General features: G+C 37.5%; 1 protein-coding gene across 1 annotated transcript in view; it reads right to left on the reverse strand.

Moving 5' to 3' along the window:
• USH2A (usherin) overlaps window positions 1–24,887 on the reverse strand; it is a 761,558-nt gene that overhangs the window by 239,728 nt on the left and 496,943 nt on the right. Inside the window, exons 39-41 of the mRNA XM_087424358.1 lie at window positions 17,656–17,806; window positions 16,902–17,044; window positions 6,102–6,730 (exon numbers count right to left, since the gene is read on the reverse strand). Of these exons, the coding sequence (XP_087280484.1) occupies window positions 6,102–6,730; window positions 16,902–17,044; window positions 17,656–17,806 (923 nt within the window). The remainder of the gene's footprint in view (window positions 1–6,101; window positions 6,731–16,901; window positions 17,045–17,655; window positions 17,807–24,887) is intronic.

Below are 24,887 nucleotides of genomic sequence, written 5' to 3' on the forward strand. Positions count from 1 at the left end.
AATATTGTTGCATCCCAGAAAACTCAGACCAAAGAGTATGTTCCTGGTCTGAATAAGCAAGATATGTATTCTCTAAAACAATAATTTTACATTGAAATTTTTTACATAGAATATAGTTTACAGTTAGAAATAAAATGGTTATTTCAGAGATGCCTTGCCTATAATAATTATTTCTTTTAATTGAGTGGTTCTTAATTGTTTAGATTTCCATTTTTCTCTTTAGTTATTATAAGTTTTCAGAAAATAGGACACGTGTGTGCTAGTTAGGTGTTTAAGGAGCCACTGACTTTAATCAACTCGTTTAGATCCCTGAAGAGTGGCTTGCCCTAGAGATCAAGACACCTCCAAAGAATGCCTATTTTAAGCAAAAATTGATGAATGCAGGTTAGTTGGTTGGTTTCAGGCCTGAAAAAAGAAACATACATAAATATTGTAACTTTAACTCCATCAAACTATGTTTAAGAACTTTATGAATATTTATGAAGATTGACAAAATGGGTTGAGAATAGGCGAAGAATAAATGTCCCTGATAGTTGATCAAGATTATTCGACTAAAGCTGTGCGACTTCCAGCAAAACACTTAACATCTCTGGGCCTTGGTTTCCTTTATGTCTAATGTGAAAAGAGCACCCTTGCCCTCATGTCAACATATAAGATTGTATAATTCTAAGACTACTTAATCAATTCAAGATATGAAGGCCTGAGAGTGTGGTAATTTGACTCCATATAACGATCCCTCTTAACTGACTCCCTGGCAAAACTTCTTATACAAAATAAGATGTACAATAAATATTTGTTGAAATAAAATTAAAGTTTTCTTTCAAAATGTCCTCCTTTCCTTTTAAAATTGTTCATATTAATTTTTCATATCAGATATTAGATTTGCATTTTGCAATCAGAGAAAGAGCTCAAAGATATATATAGGGAAAGTTAATTATGGCCTTTCACGTCTATCTCTTCCCATCTCTCTCCATTCCCACTCTCTCAAGGTGAAATGTGATAGCTTGGAATGCATTCTTCCACACTTTCTGGAATGTTCATATAAGCACAGCAAATAGATCCACACATATGTAAGCTTTCTCTCTTTTAGCTTTGTTTACTGAAAAAAATTTATTCTATACCCATTAAGTTGCAACTTGCTTTTCACACTTAACAATAGCTCATGGACACATCTTATCATTTTTTTTTTGCTGATGCATAATATTCATTACATGGCCGAATACAAATTATTCAGTTATTATCCTATTGACATTACTTTACTGCTAAAAACAATATTTGAAAATGTATGCATACATACCATCCAATTTATTTTGTACTGAATAGATTAGCAAGAATTGTTATGTCAAAAGATAAATGTATATTTAATTTAAATCATTATTGACAGACTACTTTACGAAAAGGTTGAGGTAATTCACTTTATCACAATGAAAGAAGTACCCATGATCTATGTCCTCACAAACTTTTGTAATTACTATTCCTTTTAGTTTTTGCCAATATTGCTTAGTTATTTGTTTAATTAATTTCCATTCCCTGGACTTTTTGTTAGGTGTACGTTTTTTCAGATATTATTGACTATTTATATATCCTCTTATTTAAATTATTTATTCATATTTTATACTTTATTTTCTATCAAATTGTCTTTTTATCACAAATTATTGGAAATTCTTTGTATATGATGGGGAAATAATGCATTTTTCTATAATATGTGTTATAGATGTATTTTCCCCATCTATCTTTTGGAGTTGAACTTTTTTGCGAGGGTCTTATGTCTTCCAAAAAACAATCAAATTATTTTCTTGCTACATATAACTATCTTGTCTTTTAAGTCTGCTGAAGTTCTTTTTTTTCTTTAGAAAGAACTCCCAAATCTTTAAACTATACAAAATCCTTATTTTCTTCTAAGCTTTCTATTTTTTTAACTTTAAAATTTTAATTTACTGGAATTTAGTTACGATATAATATGGTAGAGAGATCTATTTTTTTTTTCCTACACATGGATTATCAGTTAGGCCAGTATCATTTTTAAAGCAAATCATCCTTTCCCAATGAAATAAAATGTCACTTCTATAATAAGTTAAGTTCTCATAAATACTCCTATCTGTCTGTGAACTCTCCAGTCTGTTTCAATGACCATTTGTCTGTTTTCATGCCAATACCACACTGCTGTGATTTGGTGGCTTTAGAGTAAGTATAAATACTAAAGAAGATGTTACCTCACTATTTTTTTCTTCCACAATTTTCTAGAATATTTCAACCATTTAGTCTTCTTTTCACACTCTAAAATCATTTTATCCAGTTTGAAACAAAACAAAAACATCATTGGCATTCTGATTTGAATGATGTTAGGTGTACATGTTAACTTTGGAAGGATTGACTTGTTATAGACTGAAGTCCTTCCATGCAGGAAGACAGCATATTCTCCACTTGTCGCAGTGTAAAGAAATGGAGAAAAGCATAGGCTTCTGGAACCATATTGCTTAGTGTGAATCCCAACTGCTACTCTTTATGTAATCTTAGGCAGGTTTCTCAATCTCTTAATTCTCAGTTTTCCCACCTGTTAAATGGAGACAATAATAGCATTTATCTGATTGGGTTGTAGCAGAGATTAAAAGAGAGGAATTCCTGGAATGAATGTAACATGAACTCAATAAACATCTTCATAGTATTTTATTTCTTTCCATAAGATTTTATAATTTTTTTTATGGTTTTATTTAAGCAGACATCAAAGACCAGCCCATCTTCAAAAACAGGTGAGAATGATGGTTAAGACTCAACTCCTTTTACTTTGGTTTATTATAAAACCTATAAATGAGCAAGGCTGAGAGTACACACTGTAGGAAAGCTATGCATGGACACAACAGGGGTGACACTATTGTTCCTCGCGGCACACACACCAAGGCTGGTGAACGGAGCGAGGACTCTACTATGTGAAGAGCTGAGACCTGCAGGCCTGCTCTCTTTTATTCTGCTTTAGCTGTGAGAAGATGGGGCTGCGATGGGCCATCAGAGTTCAGAGGCTAGGGTGATCACCATAAAAGATGTTTTTTTGCTGCATCCCAGTTATACAACTTAGTTATTTCTACATTTTGTTTTTTATTAGTCTTCAATTGTATTCAAGACTTCAGTGCAGCAATATTATAAATCGACTTCATCCTAATCTGATTTTACGTTGAATTTTTGTTAGAAATGGCTGCTGAATCTTACAAGTCCCTATTCTGCATCTATTATTAAAAAAAACACATGGGCTTTCTCCTTTAATCAGTTGATTTAAGAAGTATGTTGACAGATTTCCTGAGGTTGAACCATCCTTACATTTTTGGAACCAAACCAAATTTGTCCTGGTTATATGATTCTTTTAATATACTCCTTAATTCAACTTGCTAACACTCTACTTAGAAGTTTTGGATCTATCTTCACATATGAAATTAGTCTATAGCTTTGTTGAACTATCTTTTTCAGGTTTTGGTAGAGCATCTTTACCGACTTTAGGAAATGAAACGAATTTTCTTAAGTGATTAAATACCAAAGAAAAGTGCATGGCTTTCACTTTTCAGATAACACAACTTTGACATTACATATTATTTATTTTCCTTATAATCAAATAAGATATTAAGAATATGATTTTGATATGCAGCCATGTGCTCCGATTTTCCCTTCTTAATGCTCATGTCTATGCCAAATCATATCACATCTTTTTATACTTAGTAATACGTTACTTTAGATTGTTTTCTAGTTGTCCTACATATGTGTAGGTTCCCTTGCTTTCCCAACTTCCTCAACTTCTTACAGGTGGCATGGTATAGTGAAAAGAACACATGGCACAAAATGGGAAGAAATGGTGAAACACCAGTTCATTCCCTTTACTAGCCCCCATCCTCTCAGCTGGCATTCTTTAATCCTCTTAACCTGATTTGTTTTTTCTCCCAAGTCCTTGTCACTTCTGGTCATATTATATATTTACTTGTGTACTTCTGTCTAAAATGTAAGCTCTATGAAGGCAGGAATTTTGTTTTGATCTCTACTGTATTCTCAGCACCTAAAAGAGGCACTCATAAAGACATGTTGATGCTCAATAAATAGTAACTCAGTAGAACTGAAGTTATTGTTGTTGTTGTTGTTAATATTATTGATTTCCTTCATCCTAATACTTGGAATGACTCTATGCAGTAAATAGTGAATACATTTCTTAACCAATACATTAATGACTATCCTTCTCTTATTCCTCATAAATATTTTATCTATTTGTGATTTTAACTTTTAAATCTTATATTTTATAAAGAGAAATCATTGCATCGCTGTCACATGCCTCCATTTACCAGACAAGCTATAACACTAGAATGTACTTTGACAGTCCTAAGATCTTTCTGAACATAATGTGAGCCAATAATACTGAAGCATAAATATGTTGTTCTAATAGTATTTAAGTACATATAATCCAGTACTAGATTCAGTTGAATATTCCTGATGACTCTCTTCACTGATAACTTTAGATTTCCTAGTTATAAATAAAATGAGAATTAATAAAAGGTGTGAATTTCAAAAAAAAAATATCACTAGCGTACAATGTCATGTATTTCAGACACCTTCTCAGAGACTTTTAGATTCCCGACCTGGTGTGTGCACGTGAGATTCAGTTTCCAAGCCAAGCTAATCCAAACCTTACAGTGGCAAGCTGACAAGCTATGTATATTATTTCTTTCCTGGATGAGGTTATAAAACCAAAAGAGGGAATAAAAAAAGAAAAAGCCAAGGAACTAGTTTTGGATACTTTTGATCATCGTTTGTGTATGCTGAATCCAGTAGAACTGTGCAGTGAACCATTATTCTTCTGAAAATACTTGTTCTTTTTCAGATCTGCCTAGTTATTAAATTTTTGTTAGAAAGAATCCAGAAAAATGTCCATTATTTAGCTTTGCCTTTGTGAAGGCACTGCGTTTATGTAGTATCATATTGATTGGTATTGCTACCGAAGTTTCACAAAACTCCCTTAGGATTAAAAACAAAAGTCATTTCTGGAATGATTAATAACTCTAGGTTTGTTTGGGGTATTCTTTTGTTTGGTTTGGTTTTTACTTTGAACACAGAGCACTTCTTAAGATTGCCCAATTCACATAATAAACATCATATATCATGTACTTCAAATTAATTTTCTTTTAATGTTTTACCAAGAGAATTCTATACACTTTTGATATTTCTATCAAAAAGGTGTGTTGTTTCAACCAGTTTCATATTGGAACTAACTAATAAAGACTTTTTTAAAATAGACTTTAGTTTGGAGGTTAAATTAAATTTATTCAACAATTTACGCTATTTAGCATCGCCTAGCGTTTGCCTTTGGTGGGGGAGACAGAACACACAACACAGATCCAAGTAATAATTTCAACAGATGAACTTTGCTGTTATGCAGATGCCCTTTGTTTTGTGCTCTGGTGAGCAAGCCACTGTACCAATGCTTTTGGCAGAAGTACAAGACTGAATCCATGGAAGCATGTGTGTATTTACACAAAAGAGGCTTCTAAGCTACAAAACTCCCTCCTGTTTGGTTACACTAATTTCCCTTGAATGAAGTTTGTATGCAAGCCAAAACAATAGTAGTTATCCTGTCCTCCAGAGTTCATTCCCGGTAGAATGAAGAGAATAATTGAACACTTTCTAGCTAGCCCATTAATAGGCTATTTTTATTTCTTCCCCCATCATTTTGATTCTTCGATCATTAAAAAAAAATCAGAATATCGGTAATTGGAACTTTTGTTAATATGTTAATCTCTCCCTCTGTATTTTCCCATCTCCTCTCATTTTCTGATCTATTTAAATCTGACGTGGTGGTTAAGCTAAGCATCCCATTGTGGCATTCAAAGTATTTCAGGTGTGTGAGGCAAATGGAAGCATCTCGACAATATAATTAAGGGGATACAGGGAGAAATGAAAAACTGACATCGAATTCAAGATAGTTTGGGCCAAAGGCCAAAACCCAGTTTCTCCAGTGAATGCCTAAATCAACAAATGTGAGCGTTTTGTCAGTAGATGGCTCTGTTCAACACAGAGTCGATCCAGGGTGAATTCCTAAGTCTGCAAAGGAGACAGAACACTCAGTATCTTACCTGGGCTGCATCGGGTCCTAGCACATGCACCATGGGTGGCTGCACTCCAACAGGTCTTGAGGGTCTCGTGGTCACTTCTACCCAAGCACTGCTGTTTGTCCCTCCATTGAGAGTGCTCATCAGTACCCGGTATTCATATTTTGTCCATGGGCTAAGAGCAGAAGTCTTGTCAATAAACCTCATGGAATGACTTCCTGGGAGAGCGGCCAGAGTAGTAACTTCTTCCTTCCCTTGGACTCTTCTTTCAATCGTGAAGTTCTCCACCAAGCCATTGGGATGGGTGGGGGGTTGCCAAGATATAATCACAGATGTCGGGGTATCAGAGAACAACCCTGGACTCGGGATGCCTTCTGGTGCATCTGGGAGTGTCCACACAGTCTGGGACTCCGGTGAGAAGGAACATCCTTTTGAAGTACAGGCTTCTACCTGAAACTTATAGGCGGTATATGGGCGTAAATGGATCGCTGTGCAATTAGTGATATTTCCAGAAGTTTTCAAGTAGAGCTGGCCATGTTGGTAAATGTTATAATGGGTAATAATCCCATTGCACTTTGAAGGACGCTGCCAGCTGACCAACATCATTCTTGACTTCACATCCAGAAGAATCGGAGGGTCTATAGGTCCAGGTTCTATAAATAGAATAAATCCAATAAGTGACACTTCTTGGAAACTTCCCACATCTCTGCAAAATAAAGCTAAAATGAATGATAACTCTCCTATCAGGGTATGATATTGTACACTTGGTAAAGGCCAATAAGTAAATAAACATCATAAAGACAAGGATCCTGACTGCTTTCCTCATAAATGTGCAAGAAATCCTTGTTGAATATTATTGAACCAAATTGTCATTTTCTTTTCTAAGACAGCTTTATCAAAATCATTTCTTTTTATTAAAGCTAATGATTAAAAATATCAGGAGGACTTTTCCGAAATAACAAAACTAGAAGAGAAATATACAAGAGGGCAGTTGGAACCGAAGTTCTAGCTTCCGCCACATTTTTCTAGAGCCCCAGTAACTAATTATAATCAATAACACTATCATAACAAACCCGCGTATTTTACAGCCTAGTAAAATCCTTCAGCATCTCTCATTATATATTCCATATTATACCAAGTTCTGTTTATCATTCTAATCCATGTTTTGCAATTTATCTACTCCCTGTTAATATTATAGGTGATTTTTTACTGTGACTGTGACAGAAGCTGCCGATTTAGCTCTTTCACCTACTGATAAATAAACAATGCACAGATCTGACCTTTAGGTTAACAGGTTTTATGCTTGCTCCACTCAGCACTCTAACTGATTCAATTATCATAAAGGTTCAGGAGGCTCCATGAATACTGAAAGAGGCCCACCATATGCCTGCATAGGTGTTGTGGAACAGCAAATATTCTGCAGCCCTCCAGAGAAATTCCTTAATTGTAAATAATTTCACCATGCGACACAATCAAGTCACCTTGAATGCAAACGCCTCAGCCTGCGGAGGCAAAGTGTTATTTAAGCTTTACTGGGCTGCGTTAAATTCTGCAATTTGAAGGGCTGTTAAGTTTTTCAATTGAAATTTCATTTAAAATGCAGGTGCTTTTTATTATATTGAGGCTTTACTGCTCTCTAGGTACAAGCAAGAACACGGTGCAATAACACAAATCTGGCTCAATCACTGATCAGTAACAGCTGTAATTCCGGAACATTTAGCATTCTTATAAACCACAGCCTGAAATATATAAATTGCTACAACAGATCAAGAAAATACTATATTCCCCTTTTCTGCCTACAGCAATTTTGACATTTATGAGATTTTTCTGTGAACATTAGATTTTATTGAAAATCTTTAAAATAGATATTCTTGGATTTAGTAATTGTTTAAAACAGCGTTGATCACGTGAGTGCGTGTATTTGATTCAGCGTTATACTCAAGGTTTAAATTTTAAACGTGACCACTGTGTTGCAGAGCCAGTGACCACAATAATAGCTGGTTATCTGAGCACACTTTCACACAATACGATCCACATATCTGTCACCAACTGGACTGATGGTAGAATCATAATTCCTTTTTGAGAGAAAAGATGTGACAGTGCACTAACTCTGAAATCAAGCCATTTCTGACAATTTGGTAATGCATCCTATTTGGAGAGAAAAATCCTAAAAGTACAGTGATTTTGATATGGATCACATTTTCCGTTTTAGTCTCTTGTTATTTTTCGTTTTAAAGCTTAAAATCACTGTGACATTTCATACTTTTCCTTTCTGGTATACAGCAGCAGTAGCAATTATTATATCAAAATAGAGATGTGGATCCTTTCTTATTTGTAGTTGTCATCTAGATTTGGCTATTTCCCAAAGAAAAGCCAGTGCGGATCTTGTAAGATATCAATGTTGTTTTGTAAAACAAAACCCTCTGAGATTGGGGTCCGTAAAATCAATGGCAGAGATTCAAACCTTTAATGTCTAACCCTAGCTCACCCTTCCCCTCTATAAATAGAATACTACACACTTAAAAATCAGAATATTTTCCATCAGGGTTTTCACCAGGGTCTTGCATAATTATTCCTCATATTTGCACTATCAAACTGTGAGCTTCTTCAGGGAAAAGAAACAATGATCTAGTTTGTTCTCTCTTATGGGGGGATAAACCTTTTATTTGTCCTGAATACAATGATAATATTATAGCCTCCACAGAACACAGCCCTTCCTTAAAGATATTCTCTTATCTTGGGAAAGAAGAGATGTTCAATTTCAATTTCACGATTTTTTTCCCCTTAAAAGCCAGCATACATTTTATTAGCTTCCCGCTCTAGCTGAGTAGGCTCCCGGCTCTCGTCGCGAGCAAGATCCTTAAACTTGCGTGATTCAGGACAGAATGCTGACAACAGCTTTATTAGCTCCTTTGGCTAGGGAAGTGTTAAAACCTGGCTCCTCACACTCTTTCAATTTAGTGCTTTAAAATGATAAGCCGAATCATCTAATTCTATATACAAATCAACTGGCTTGCCACTGCATGGTTGAAAGGGTCACCACAATTATGTAAAACATGAGTAATAACTATAATTGGGGTAGTTTGCTAATACAATAAAAAGCTCGGAACACCAGAAAAGTTATGCGCCCAGCAGTAGCTATCACTTTCTAAAGTAAGAATTCATGGATGAAATGACATGAAAAAGATGGTTATAAAATTTTAATGGAATGATAAAAGGCAAAAGTCAGCCTCTCAGCTGAATTCTTAAAATCCCTATATATCACAATCAGCTCCTTAACTGTAAAATCAATGTGGGGCATAACATGTTGTCAATGCGGCTGTCACTGGAGGGGAGACTGGGAAGTTTGACAGCCACACAGCTCGGCTGGCTAGTGATGAAAATACAACCGTACAGCCCTCTCCGTGGGTGTAATTGTTTAGAGAACTCCCTCCTGGATCTGGGACCAGGAGCATCCTTTCTGTGCAGATCACCGATTCATATTTCAGGCCATTTCATTACAACATTCATAACGGAAAGTCGTTCCATTTTGGCAAATGAAATTATCTTTTATGGGAAACTATTTTGCTCATCAGCTTCAAAAGTTCAGCCCCAGCCTAAAAGAGAGCAATAAAATTGTTAACGGAGGGGTCTGCTTATTTATTTTTATACTCAGGTGTGCATATTGGGAAGGGCGCGTGCGTGTGCGCATGCGCGTGTGTATATGTGTATACGTATGACTAAACAGTTTGAATGACTTCTTCCTTCAATGAGTACGTAACTTTCGTTGGTTTTCTAGGTCTTCTTCACTTGTTTGCTATTCGAGTTACCCATGATTGCTCAGTTTTCCTGTGACGCTCTTGTTATTCCCTTGAAGCAAGTTTTTACCATTCTAATTAAAATCTCACTCGTTTAAAAGCTCTTTTCAGTAATACGAACTCCACAAATGAATAGCCCCTAAATTTGCCAAGGAATTAAAAATCAAGGTGGCAAATATATGAATGTATAATTATATACAGCAATATGTTATAGGCTAATTGTTAATGTAGCCTTTTGATATTCACTACTGATATGTTAGCAGAAGGGTCGAGTGATGGATTCTACCTTCTTTTTAATTACGAATTTTCTGATCAATTTATTGTTTATACTCCAACTACTTCCCAGAAGGATTTTTGACGGCTCATAATAAAAGACTTAAATGTAATAGGACCAATAAAATAAATAAATATTAATTTTGTGATGATGAAGAGGGTACAATAGTTGTATTCTCCCCAAAATATTAAGAATGGGCACTACAGCTTGGCACAAAAATGAATGTTCAGCTTCGTGACAACTGAAAAGGGCTGTGTAATATAAGCATCATTGTTAACTAAAAGGAACATCTGAAGACTAGAAGGTTATTGAAATTGAAAGGATACTTGTTGATAGTCTGCAAGTAGGAGAATCCATATTGGGAAACTCTTTCTCCATTTCTCCTGGGACCAGGACAGTAGAGTATAGTTAGGAAGAATGCTTTGCCTTCCAGAACTGGGGCATACTGTGCAGTGAGTGGCTATGGATTCTTCCTTGCAAGTTTGGGGCAGAAAATGAAATGTGTAATGTGAGAATTCATGAAGGCAGAAAGAAGTCCTAAAAGAACTAAATGTTCCAAATTTGGAAGAGCAGTGTGCCTTATGTGCCTAAAAGGGATTCAAGAACTCAAGAGGGAAACTGAGGCCAGGTGGGTAGAATTTTTCACTAATCAAGCCATCCTTTCAAAGGATTTTCGGTTGGTCACTTTTAGCTTTTGATCTCAGGATATAAAAATAAGAATGTAAAAATAATAATAAATATTTGCTTTTGTTCATTCTGGAAATGCAAGAATTGAGGAGGTGGTGGAATCTATACAAGAGGAAATAAAGTATGTAATGACAGACTTACAGAACCATTTTGCTCTCAAAATCAGCAGATTAAATATTTACTTTTCATCATGAATCTTCTGTTATGGGTAAAATAGATACCCACATCACTATTTGAAAGATTAAACATGTCAGTATTCAGAAGTTTTAATATTTAAAGCAATTAGGAAACGTATGTGGAATGGAGAAAACAAAATAATTGTGTGGCACCTCTGAAACTTGTCGTTCATGTTTCTTCATTCAATAAAATCTACGGATATGAATACGCTCCACTCTCATTTAGAAATGTTCCTCTTATTCTCTCACATAGAACACTCTTAAGATGCAGGTTGAGACTTTAAATTCTAAAACACACTCATAAAAAGATGTTTGCCATGCAATATTAGTTTTAAAATTAATACTCTTAAGGGCACAAATACACTTATTAAATGATTTGGAAAATTCTGCTCTAGAATTATCTTGATTAATCAATCGAATTTGATACCACATTTTGACTTCCCCTCCCTGTCACAAGGACTCAGAGGGTTTTACTGTCATTACAGGTTGTGAGGATATGAACAAGAAAAAGTGTTTTCTTTTTAAATTCTCTTTTTGTATATTCCTCCTCCCTTCATTTGAAGTCGCACATGGTTTGGGGCTAGCAGAGGCCTCTCTAATTACCCTAGTTAAGACAGCCAATGTTGAATCACAGGGACAGCCAGCAGGCTGCCTCTGACCGAGGCAAAGAATGAGGATCGCTTTGGGGATTCCCTTCTCTTACATCGCCTCTCATCTTCACCCTCCTTGTCTCATACTCAGAGACAGGGACCACTGGCAGAACACTCTGCAAGCCGCCCTCCAGGTCTCATGTGTCGCTGCATGCCTCCTACAGCAATTGCTTTTTCCACCTGCTTCTGGACCAACGGCGAGGAAGTAAATTTGAAATGTGATATTAAAGTGAAATTCCGAGTATAAATTATTCCCTGTCCCCTCTCCTGGTCTTCTCCTCTGGGAAGGCTTTCCTGACATTCCCTGTTGAGGGAAATGCTCTTCCTCGGGGCTTGCTCTCATAGAAGTCTCAGCTCTGTATACTCTATGGTTTTACTATATGTCTCTGTTTCCAGACGGTGGGCGCCTCAAGGAAAGAACAGTGTCTTATTCATCCTTGTAACTTTTGTGTCTCTTTCAGTCCCTGGTACCCTGGGGGTACCCAGTTACAGTTTGTTTGGTCGAATTTTCATGGATTTGTTTACATGAAACTCTTTTTAATCAGTTCTTCAACTAACAATTTTTGGGCACCTGCAGTGTATCAGACCCTCCACCAGGCACTGGATATATGAAGATAAATGAGACAGAGCCTGAGGTCATGAGAAGTTACAACTCAAAAGGGAATATTGATGGGGCACAAGTAAATACAAACCAAATTCTAAGGTAGCAATGAGTAGGGAAGGCTTCACAGAGGAGGTGATAGTTTGAGCTGAGGTTGGATGAACGAGTAGAATTTTGCCAGACAACAAATGAGGAAGAAATGTGTTCTGTTAGATATAGATTTCAATTCACATTGCAATGTCTTTCTGTCTTACTCCAGAAGAACCTCTCTTCCTTTGTAAACTGTTATTAGAATCTTAACCATGAATGCAGGGAGGAAAATGCACAAAAATGCTGAAGGGAAAAGTAAAGCAGGACCCAGATACCAGGATAATTTCCCTCACTGCTTCACGCTTTGTTCACAGTATAATTGTAAGTGTGAAAAAAATAAGATCTAATATAATGAGTAAGTACAGCACATTAATAGTACTTAAAATATCACTGTGTGGGTAATAAAATTCATCATCGTATCTTTTTAGCACACTCCAGCCAAAACTCATGAACAATTAGTTTATTAGCAAAATAATGAACACATGAAAAAATTTTCTAAGTCAATCTGCAAAATAAACTGTTCAAATCCCACAAACTTTATTTAATAATGCCTCTTAGATTAGTAGTTAAAATATAAATGTGGAGTTTTTAACTACAAATTGGGCGAAATGATCAAATTTTTAAAGCCTTTTAAAAATATATGACAACTAAATGGTCTACTCTAGAACCAATTTCGGTTTTGTTTTTTGGAGGTAGAGAAGTGATTTTTAGAAAATAATCTCATTTTCATTAGGTTGATCTAATTGTTGTATATACCATATAGACTTGTTGTTTAAATGATTGAAATAAAGAGATAGTCCATATTTGAATCTTATTACCTGAAAAACCTTGAGAGAAACAATAGATAATCTGACTTTTATTGGTCTAAAGAATCCACTTTATTTTTTTTTTCAGGGAAGGATTCACCCTGTGCTAACATCTGTTGCCAATCTTCCTCTTTTTTTTTTCTTCTCCCTAAAGCCCCCAATACATGGTTGCATATCACAGTTGTAAGTCCTTCTAGCTCTCTATGTGAGACACTGCCACAGCACGGCAACTGACAGACAGGTGGTGTGGTTCTGCGACCGGGAAACGAACCCTGGCCGCGGGGGTGCGAGCGTGGAACTTGAACCATTAGACCATCAGGGCTGGCTTGAGAATCCACATTTTTAAAGAAAAGTGCATTATCTCATATTTTACACAGGGCAAGGTTTTAGCACGCAAAAGAGCACGTGCACGTTTAAGCTCAAATTGGAAGAAACTTGCCCTTCCAGCCAACTACAATTTCTACACACATATACTACACAGAAAACAATTGTAAACACACAAGAAAGAAGGAACAATAATACAATCAGAAGTGATGGTTATATCTGGTTAAAAGATATCAAAAATTTCAGCTGCTAGTCAAATGTCTTCATGTTATTAATCACATGCTCCCAAATACACTCTTAATGCACTTTTGCAAGCTGCAGACATGACTGCCAGCAGCACGTAAAAAAAAAAAAATCATGTGTTGTTTGTATTATCTGGTTGCAAATAGTTGAACACTACACTGACCAAGTTGGCTGGAACAAACATCTTTTATTAACACACGTTTAACAGGATTTAAAATATTTGTAGGAAATGTGCATTATTATTATTTGGCATCAGCACACTAGATTTTTTAAAATGCATGGAACTGGATATTGGTGGCACACAGATGTAAATGACAAATTTTTTGTGTGTGTGAGATCAGCCCTGTGCTAACATCTGCCAATCCTCCTCTTTTTTTGCTGAGGAAGATTGGCCCTGGGCTAACATCCGTGCCCATCTTCCTCTACTTTATGAGACGCCTCCACAGCATGGCTTGCCAAGCAGTGTGTCAGTGTGCGCCCGGGATCTGAACCGTTGAATCCCAGGCCCCGCAGCAGAGCACTCGCACTTAACCGCTTGCACCACCAGGCCGGCCCCATAAATGACAAATTATTTGGGGAAAAAATCCATTAAAATTCCTCACAGCCCTTTTCTCTGTCCGTGAGAACTTCTACTTTGCACCCAAGCATTTGTTTCTCTGACTATAGCTCCTTTCCTGCCTACGTTTCTCTTTCTGGTTGCAGCTATGTCACAGGCTCGATGAAGATCACAGTCTTGCTATATCACACTACAAACATTGCTATTGGTGACCTGGTTTGGCTCTGGGAAGTGTTGAGGTGTTGGTTGATAGAGAAAGGTGCCTATAGATGGTATGAAGTTTAAATGTGGGCATGAGGTGACTTCTCTGTTTCATTCTGTAAGATGATATGTAGAATGTCTACATTGGAAATTACACTTTGGTGAATGGGAGGTGCTGGTCAGAATTGAATATGAAGTGTGATTCTGGCATGGAGCTGTCAGCATGGGTGGTTTTATAAGCAATATTTTGAAGCCTTGATAGAAAAACTGCATGTGCCCAATGCCAATCATTCAGTCTTTGTCAACTCAATTGCACTTCCTTTCAGAGATGGCATCGATTTCCACTGACACCCAAAATATAGAGTACACTGTCACGGTGTCTCAGGGGTGAGCTGCCCTGGAAACTCAACTTGGAGGGGCAAATGGCCAGCCTTTGGATCTTTGCTCACGGGTATGACTTTGCAGTGTGCACATGAAGCAGAGGAAGGAAGAGGTCATCCGTTTCAGGGAAAGGATTAAAATAGAAATGATGGTTGGGTTTCTTGAGTTAATACCTGCTGTGTAATTAAGCGATGCTAATTCTTACTTAGGGAAGGTGAAGGGTTAATACTATTCACTTCAAACCCAGGCCCTAAAAATCACACAAAAAAGGCAATGTCTCTGTGCATGAAAATTCAAACCACTTAGAGTCTTTAAGACTTGTTTCATGATAAGATAAAGCAGGAGATACATTTGCTCAACAAAGGATGCTGTGTTAATTGGTACTTTGCAATGTTTTGGATTTTGTTTATTCATGTGCTAACTTCCTGCCTGTAGATGGGAGATCATGGCCCCGATTCAATGAGGCTCACCACTGAGGAACTCCAACTGTTGCCCTTTCTCTGTGGGAATAGAAACTGTGGGTGCCAAAAAAGGAGACCATTTTTCTCCTCTTCCAACATGGCATTCTATGGAGCCATCACCTCTGCAGTGGGCTGAATAATTATTTTTAGTTAACCTTTATGGAGTGCCACCAAGCATGTTATATCTAAGAAGGAGATTAAAAATCTATTTTCAGTTGTTTTTAGAAACATGATTCCTCAAAAATCTATTTTGGGTGTGAGCTCTCCAGTTCATAAATTTGCATTCAGTTGGTGACCAAGCTGTCAGCTTCCCCAGAGTGTATGTAACGTTCCCCCTAAAAGGGGTGTCAGTGCGTTGAGTGGTACATTAATGCTTCTGGGCCTTGGGTGTCGTTTATTGCACTGTGCAGATAATTTACTAAATGGTACCCTTGAGACCAAAAGGACTGGATGTGCCCTTGCAAAGTACCTAACTTGCTCCCGGGGAGTAATTACGAATTGGGAGAAATGGATGAGGTATTATATATTATTGTTCATAATGGGTTTTTTAAAATAAAGTAAGCTTTAAGGAAAGTAAATAGTTCTAATTCTATCTCATTTGATGTCTTATCCTCATTAAAATAATACAATTAAGAGTATTATAAAAATAAAAGAATCTATTTAATATACAATTGATATTGTTTCAAATACCATGCCTTTTGATTAATATCTCTAGCCTTTTGAAAGTCACTCAGGTCCTCATTGAATGTAGAGCCAGAATGGCAACTGGCCAACAGAGCAACATCTTCTAAGAAGCCTCTGATTAAAAGACTTGATAAGATTAACCCTAAAAACCTCATTGTTCAAAGATACAGTGTCCTCATTCACTCTGTATAGCTTGATTTAATTTCTGTTTTCTAAAACAATTATACTTCCATATATATGCATTTATAGAGGTAATTTGTATAAAACTAAATATTATAGCCATGTATTTATTTTCTATAAATAACCTAGTAAAAACATATATATGCAAACATAACTCTTCGATGATAAACTAGAAAATTCTCTCTATAGGTTGAATAAGGCGATCCCAATCTGCTCTTTGTAATACATGCAGAATCACTGTTATCAGAGTCTACTTCTCTATTCTGGAGGCTGTCTTTCAGGTGAGAATAAAAGTTCAATGGAATCTCTTTCCAGGAAAAAGTATAATGAGGGTCTAAGCAAGCTCATATTTCATGTCCTTCTGCCTGCCAGAATTCCTCCAAAGCAGAGAACACTGTACCATTTGGTCACAGAGTAGAAGATGATAACCTTTCTCTTGCAAGACACCTAGAGGCACCCTGAAGGATAGAATGGGGCCATATCATAATTCATTGTGAATTACTTCTTCCTGTTTGTGGGCCTAACCCTCTAACCCTTCAAGCCCATATTTTTCTTCCTCTGGAGAGTCTGACCATCCTTGCCCTGGAAAAGATTATTGTCACTAAACATCAAGAAAAGGGGGAAGGCTTATTTCTTTGTTTTGGAAAAACTGAAGACATTTAAGACTCCCTAACGGAGAGGACATTTGGCTGTGTATTGTTCAGAGCACTTACTGTCCTCTGTGGTCATGAATAGAATCCAAGAACTATGTGCACTGCCAAATCCATTGGAGGCAACCAACCGAAACTCATACTCTGTGTACGGTTGGAGATCTCTCACTTCATAGCTTAACGATGCAGAAGGATTGGAAAATAACCTATATGGGAAAGAAATGTTAATTAGGAAGCTTTCGACATTCCAAGAAATAAAAAATAAGTAAGATCTTATGGCAAAGAATTTTCAGAGAATGTCAACATACATTTAAATGCTATAATTTTCTGTCATCACATGATATCTCTTTTAAAATAAGTAGCCATTTGGCTGAAGGTTTATAATATTGCGTTTATAATATTGCATTTATATGAGATGTAAATTCTGGTAGTATTGGGTAAATTCTAGTCTAGTATTGAGACTGAGTGCCATGTGGAGTTTGTAGAATAAATATAATTTTGTAGCCACAGTTCAGAGCATTTTTGGGGGGTTCAGGTGTATGCCTTCTTTAGGCAATTCATGTGCTTATATAAAGTTAAGGGTGAAGAAATCTCATTTTAAATGCTATATAAGTGAAAAATAGATATTTTTGCAAAGCAAATAATTATCTCCTAATTGCTTGCCTTTTGTTTGCTTGAACTTTTAAAAGGTGGCCTTTATCTGTTGCAAATGAGAACTGTTCAAAAGTTCAGATATTGTTCAAAAGATAAGATAAATTATGTCTACATTGTATAACCCAGGTGACGGTTAGAAGGATGGATAAAGTAGAATGCTCACTCTAGAAATCCATGGGTGGAGTGGCCAGGCCTCATCTGGAGTTGGTATCTGGGAGAGCCCGGAGCGTTGTGACGAGCTGGTGTAGACCAGACAACCTGAAGACTGGTTGGAGTGGCAGATGAAAGCCTCGGAGGCAGCACACCATCTGGAGCTGTCGAAAAACACAGATGAATTAGAGCAGAGAAAACTGTGGAGGACATATGCTGGATGGAATCGAAATGCTCCATATACTGGAAAAACTGTTCCTCAGGATCAACAACAATGTTCAACATGGTCCATTTAATTTAACATTTTCATTCCTGAACTACTGTACTTCCTTGTCGTTCATTTCAACACAATTACGTTAGTGTTTCAGTCTTAAAAGCCAGCCCCCACACAGCAAGACAAATGAATGTGCAGCACATTCCCACCTGTACTTCTGTGTATCTAATTGAAAATATGTAGGGAATTTAGTGAAGCAAATATTAAAGTACCTTTTTAATTTAACTCTTTGCTCAAAAATCTAGTAATCGAACAGTGAAGGAGTCTAGATCTTTAATTTCTTCCATCTATATCACCCATTATCACCTTAATGAGACCACCACTCATGAACACAACTGGCGTTTTTTTGTTTTTTTTTTTAAGGAATGTTTGTTAAAATTGTATTTTTCTGCAATGATAAATATGTGTGATTGGCTGAAAATAGCACATTCCAACCTTAATTCTCACCTATGAAAATATAAAAACTAAACTTCTTTCCTTGTGTTTTTTATATCGTCAGTGGCCCCTTCTTATAGTGACACTAGCCTTATTCAAGTACCTTGCACGTTGGGCACACCTGTTGCTTTTTCTAGTGTCATTGAATCTGGGGAATCTTTCCTGAATTCAGCGAATCTGCTTGATATAATTTACCAAGGAAATCTATTTGTATAGTTCTAGAAGGCCTAACAGGAATGAGTGAAGCTAAAGCCTATATTCTACTAAAAAAATTGACACAATGACTCTGGTTATTAATTTTTCCAAGAGGTATAACTTGGATGAACCTATCATATCTGAGTTTGTTTTAAAGCTAGTCAGAAACTCAAAAGCAAATTAACCAAAGCTCTGTGGCTTTAGGAAAATCACCTAGTGACTCTGAGCTTATATTTCCTATCTTTAAAATGGGGATAATATGTTTCCTTTGCAGGATTGTTGTGAAGATCAGAGACAACGTAAATAAAGCACCTTCTTTTACTTACTAGTAATTATTCATTGTTAGTTATTATTATTGTATTGGACTGATCTGAACTTACCTTAGCATAATTTAAGTGCTACTATAATATAATTTTTTAGGAACATTCTGATTATTGTAATATAAGTTCCTAATGACCAAGGATTACCAGAGGCCATTGGTAAAGAAGGAGAAGGGGTCAAAATAATGAAATCAAATATCAGGGTTCATTTTCAACTTTCTTTTATACATAAATTTATGTAGTACGTGGTTTTATGCACTCTCCAATTCAGGAGAACCTGCCTGTGAACATGAGGCTAATGAATGACCAGCAATGAGAATGGAAGAATTAGATTACGTGTTTCATCAATCTGTTGTGAGGGTTTTGAGTTCATTAATAATTCACTAATTTATTCAATAAACATTAATTAAGCTTCTACTCTGTGCAAAGTAGTGATCTTTGTACGGAGAGATAACAGCACTGAGTAAAGTAGACACGGCCCCTGACTCTATGGAATTTCCATGTAAATGAAGGCAGCAAGCTATGAACTAACGGATACATAAGATCATGCCAGATAAATGCTCAGGAGAAAAATAAAGAGGGTAAGCAAAGTGAAAGTGAAAAAGAGTGTGCGATTTTAGTTATTCTATAATAACTCAGATTAGATAGGAAAGCCACAGGAAGAACATGTCATCAGGTGACACTTGAGCAGAGACCTCGGTGACATAAGGGAGGTGGTCATGAGAATGTCTGGAGAAAGAGCAATCCAGGTGGAAAGAGCCGTAGTGCTCCAGGGAGAGAGAGCCGTAGTGCTCCAGGGAGAGAGAGCCGTAGTGCTCCAGGGAGAGAGAGCCATAGTGCTCCAGGTGGAGAGAGCCGTAGTGCTCCAGGTGGAGAGAGAGCCGTAGTATTCCAGGGAGAGAGAGCCGTAGTGCTCCATATGGAGAGAGCCGTAGAGTTCCAGGGAGAGAGAGCCGTAGTGCTCCAGGGAGAGAGAGCCGTAGTGCTCCAGGGAGAGAGAGCCGTGGTGCTCCAGGGAGAGAGAGCCGTGGTGCTCCAGGGAGAGAGAGCCGTGGTGCTCCAGGGAGAGAGAGCCGTGGTGCTCCAGGCAGAGAGAGCCGTGGTGCTCCAGGGGGAGAGAGCCGTAGTGCTCCAGGGAGAGAGAGCCGTGGTGCTCCAGGGAGAGAGAGCCATGGTGCTCCAGGCGGAGAGAGCCGTGGTGCTCCAGGGAGAGAGAGCCGTGGTGCTCCAGGGAGAGAGAGCCGTGGTGCTCCAGGCGGAGAGAGCCGTGGTGCTCCAGGGGGAGAGAGCCGTAGTGCTCCAGGGGGAGAGAGCTGTAGTGCTCCAGGTGGAGAGAGAGCCGTAGTGTTCCAGGGAGAGAGAGCCGTAGTGCAAAGGCAGTGAGAACGGGAAAGCACTGGTTGTGTTTAAGGAACAGTAGAAAGGCCAATGTGGCCGAAACAGACTAAGGAGAGAGAAAGGAAAAGAGGTTGGAGGGATGGGCAGGGTCTAGATCTCTCTAGATCCTTGCTAGGTCTCGGCCTTGAAAGTCACAGTAACGGCTTTGGATTCCATTTTAAATGGGGGTGGGGGCTATTGCAGGGTTTTAATAAAGGAAGGTATGATTCTAAACTGATCAAGGCTACTCTGTGGTAATGGAAAAGCAAAGGCAAGGAGAAAAAGGGAAATCTCTTATTGTAGCAATCCAGGCAAAAGATGACAGAAGCTTGGATTCGAGTGATAGCCGTGGAGGTGGTGGTGTATTCTGCTGCTCAGTTGAGTGTGGAGTGTATTGCTAAGAGAAGATAAGGGAGTTAAACACGATGCCAATGTTCTTGGCCTAAACACCCATGTGAATGGTGGTGCCGTTACTGAGATCAGGAACACTGAGGGGAGAAATCGGTTATGGAGGAGATCAAGAGTTCTGTTTTGTCCACGTTACATTTAAGAGGTATATCACACATCTTTAGTGGAGACATCAAGGAAGAAATTGCAGCTATGAATCTGGATAGGAGCTGTGGATTGATGTATATGTGGTATTTAATGGCGGAGACTTGATGAAATAAACTAGGGGATGAGAGCAGAAGAGGCCTGAGAACGGAGCCCTGAGGTCCACCAAAATTTTGAGGTCAGGGGGAAGCCTACAACAAAGGAGACTTACAGGAGTGATCAACGAGGTAGGAGAAAAACTAAGAGAAAGTGCAGCCTGGAAGCCAAGTAAAGAAAGCATATCATGAAAGGATACAGTGAGCATAGACAACTCTTGCAAGGGATTTTGTCCTATAAGGGGAGTAGAAAATGGGGCAGCATTTAGAGAAGCTTATGGTATCAAAGAAAGGATTTCTAAAAACTGGGAAATGTTACAGCATATGCATGCTTATTGGAATGATCCAGAAGAGACTGGGGGCAATGATAACGTAGGAGAGGGCAGAAAAATTGCCAGAGCAAATTCCTTGTGTGTGTGAGAGAGAGAGGCAAGCCAGTGCACATATAAATTGAACTGAGAGCCAGCGCGCATTGGTTGTTGAATACAACAGGGACAGTCTACCCATTGTGCAGAAGTGAATGCAGAGACCGAGGCTGCAGTTGCAGAGAGGTGGGTAGATTTGGTGATGGGAAAACAGCAAATTTCTCACTGTGAGAATGAATTGGATGCTTGAAGAGAGATGAAGTGGTCTGAACTAGTTCTCTCAGTTAGTAGAAATGTGACATGACCAGGAAATGCAATCAGATTGTTGTCCAGGGCAGCTATCCAATGACTTAACTCTAAATCTTTGGTTTGAAGGACATTCGTTGCTAAAGACTTTTTGATTGATATTTTATTTGTGAACACAAATAGTTTTAACAACGATGATTTCTTACTTGATATATATTTTTAATTGATTTATAACAAATACACACATACAAAAAGAGCATGTGCAAAAAACGAAGTGCAAACTGCATATACCGTATTACAGATAAAGCCATGTCCCTCTTTAACATATTTTTTTACGTAATTTTTCCGTGTCGAGGAATATAATGTCACTGACAATCCATATTCTGAATAAAAATCAACTCTGGTTAAGTCATCAACATGAAAAAATTAGAGTTTTAAATATATACACAAAAATCCCTTCGAGTGTTAAAAACTGCATTACTGTGCTATTAAGAAGGAACTTTTGGAGAAGTGCCAAAGGTACTCTGTAATAATAATAAAGTATCTTGGATTCTCTCTTGAATGATAAGAAAAAGTGTGCTCCATTAAATTGGTCGTACCCTGATTATATAAAATTGCAAAATATTTCCAAACATAGTGATCATCTTAAATTATTTACCTATAACTATTCATTCTGTATGCTTTCAGGAACACTGAATTCTGAAAACCTTTCTTTCCTGTCTGGTTAACCCCTTTTACCCTAGACCTATTCCTTAGAGGCTCCTTAGCACCAGAGCAATAACTGGGAGCCAGCCGTAATTCCACCCCCGGTTTCTTAACAGAAGAGCCGTGTATCTATCAGCTTGATATATCGTCTCCAAGATGCTATGTTGCTCAAAAACCTTCTCTCAAGTTTAATATGACCCTCCCGGGGCCAGCACTCCACAGACAACCTCCTGAATCAACACATCTTGTCCAGTAAATACTAATTCTACACGGCAACTGGATAAAACAGCCATCCCGACCCATAAATTCAAAAGAAAGGGGTTTTTAATAAAATTCCAAATTTAACCTTTTTTGGAAGACAAAATGAATAAAAAACATGAAGCAATAAATTAAATCACAGATTGGACTAGTCTGGATGGTATACTCTTTTGAATGCATGATTTTATTAAACTTTTAAACGATGTACACTGTGGACTCTTCCCTACCAAAAAAAAGAAAAAGCCAAAAAACAAACAATACCCCAAACCTTTGCTCCATACGGATTTATAGAACTCTGAGGGGAGCTGTAAAAAGCAAAAACAGAGGCTTTTTTCCACGTGGCTGGTGGCTACCAAGGTTGTAGTGGCCAGAAGAGGAGACTTTTGGGGAGAAAATGAGTTCAATCTGCTTCTCATACGCACCAATTTCTCAGGACAGCCCACCCACTTGTTACTATTGCAGTGTGTTTTTTGTAAGTATGTGCATTTCAAAATACTGGAATCAAATATTGCTGTAAGATACAAATGCACACACATAAAAAGAGCATGTGCAAAAAGTGAGGTACATAAAAGAAATCTATAATATTTTGTATTAAATTCAAATCCGTAATAAAAGATATGGAACGCCACTCTGCACAAGGTTCTTTGCAAGGGGCAGGGAAAGAGCAGAATAGATAGAAGGGGGGATTAGACCATCTTCTTTATATTTAATAGAGAGATGAGACATGACTCAGATAACTAACACAGAATATTACATGGCATAAAAGAGGTATGTGTTTCAGGGGTTTTGGAAGTTACAAACTCACATCCAAGTGTGCACTGGACCTTGCCTTTCAGAGGAACAGGCTCTGGAGAGGCACTGCCATGGAGGTGCTGTCACATAGTTCATTTGGGGTTATCATGTCCTCAGCCTAATTCCAGTGCCTAGGACCCCCATCACCTCTGCCTGTGCTCATTCCAAGCAGATACGATGCTTCCTGCTGGCTTCACTTGGAATTTGACTCCAGCCCGGCCTGAACTAGTCTCTCACTCCACGGATTAGATTGTGGGCACCCTCATTAGGTTTCCCTGTTAACATAACACTAGAGAAACCATGGCCTTTTATCTATATGCATCCTGGCTGCACCTCTGAATAGCCTGGCACATATTCAAAATCTTTGGGTTACACAATTTTCCTCTCATTTTCTAAAATAGCTACATACGAGCAAGGATTTTAAATTCTAGTTTCCAGAATGGAAAATTAAAGTTCAGACACATATATTGAGTCGTTGAGTCATAAACAAATTGAAAACAGAAGGCAAGACTCAATTTCCAGTCACTAGACCATATGTCATTAAAAAAGATATTAATTATGAGGAATATGCAGATGTGCTAACAAATGGACGGTCAACCTTGAGCACAAGGGTGTACAAATAGAACAGCATTAAATAGTGACAAGTAGGTTAAAATAGATTTAATGTTTGCAAAATCGTCTCTTATAATAGCTAACTTTTTGAACGCATGCTATGTGCCAGGTTCTTTAATATAATTATTTTTAATCCTCAGAATTACATTACAAAATTGTAATGGTATCTCTTTGCAATATAGATGAAGAATATGAGGATCAGAGAGGTTACATATTTTATCTCAAATCACAAAACTGGTTACTGGCAGAATGAGGACTTAAACTGGATCTGTTTAAATTCAAAGACAGTGTTCTTAATTCTATACCACAAAACAGCATGTCATAGTAGGTGATTTATAATAGAGAATAAATATTACATATATTAAATAAGTACAAAAGTAAACCACTCACAGTATTAAATAGGTTAGTTTTAGTAAAAGTTGGATTTATTTTCTGTCCAAGTCATATTCTTAAACAGTACTTTCCTGGTCTGATTTCTTTATTACAGCAGGGTCTCTGTCTCCTTATCAGCCACGAGGAAACTCACATAGAATTACTGGTGCGAATGTGTTAGTTCTCAGGAATTAGTCAAAGTCCACAAAAATTCAATGAAATGAAAAATGGAGAGGTCTTCATGTTAGTCAGAGAATATATTGTTAAAAGTTAAGTGTTATCTATAGGTATGCCATGGAATTGATCTTTGAGGGGAGAATGTTATAACAACAGCATTTTAAATTTGGAGTGCAGATAGCTTAAAAGCCACCAGCTTTAACCTCCCACCAAATAAAGGATTTTTGCCTAAAACGTCCCAGACGGATGACATTCAGGCCTCTGTTGGTTCATTACAAGTGATAGGAAAATAGTTGCTTTGTAAGTTGCCTCATTACATTATTGGACAGTTCTTATTTTTGGTAAGCTCTTTCTGATGTAGAAGTAAAAAGTATATTACTTGTACAAAATTTAGGGTGAATATAATCTTTCGGCCACATTGGGACCTTCTGAGAATGAAATAGGGTGCTCTGAATAATTCACAGGGGTTA

This window comes from Ceratotherium simum, chromosome 36 (assembly GCF_057802395.1).
Source record: "Ceratotherium simum simum isolate JZ-2026a chromosome 36, ASM5780239v1, whole genome shotgun sequence".
Lineage (NCBI taxonomy): Eukaryota > Metazoa > Chordata > Mammalia > Perissodactyla > Rhinocerotidae > Ceratotherium > Ceratotherium simum.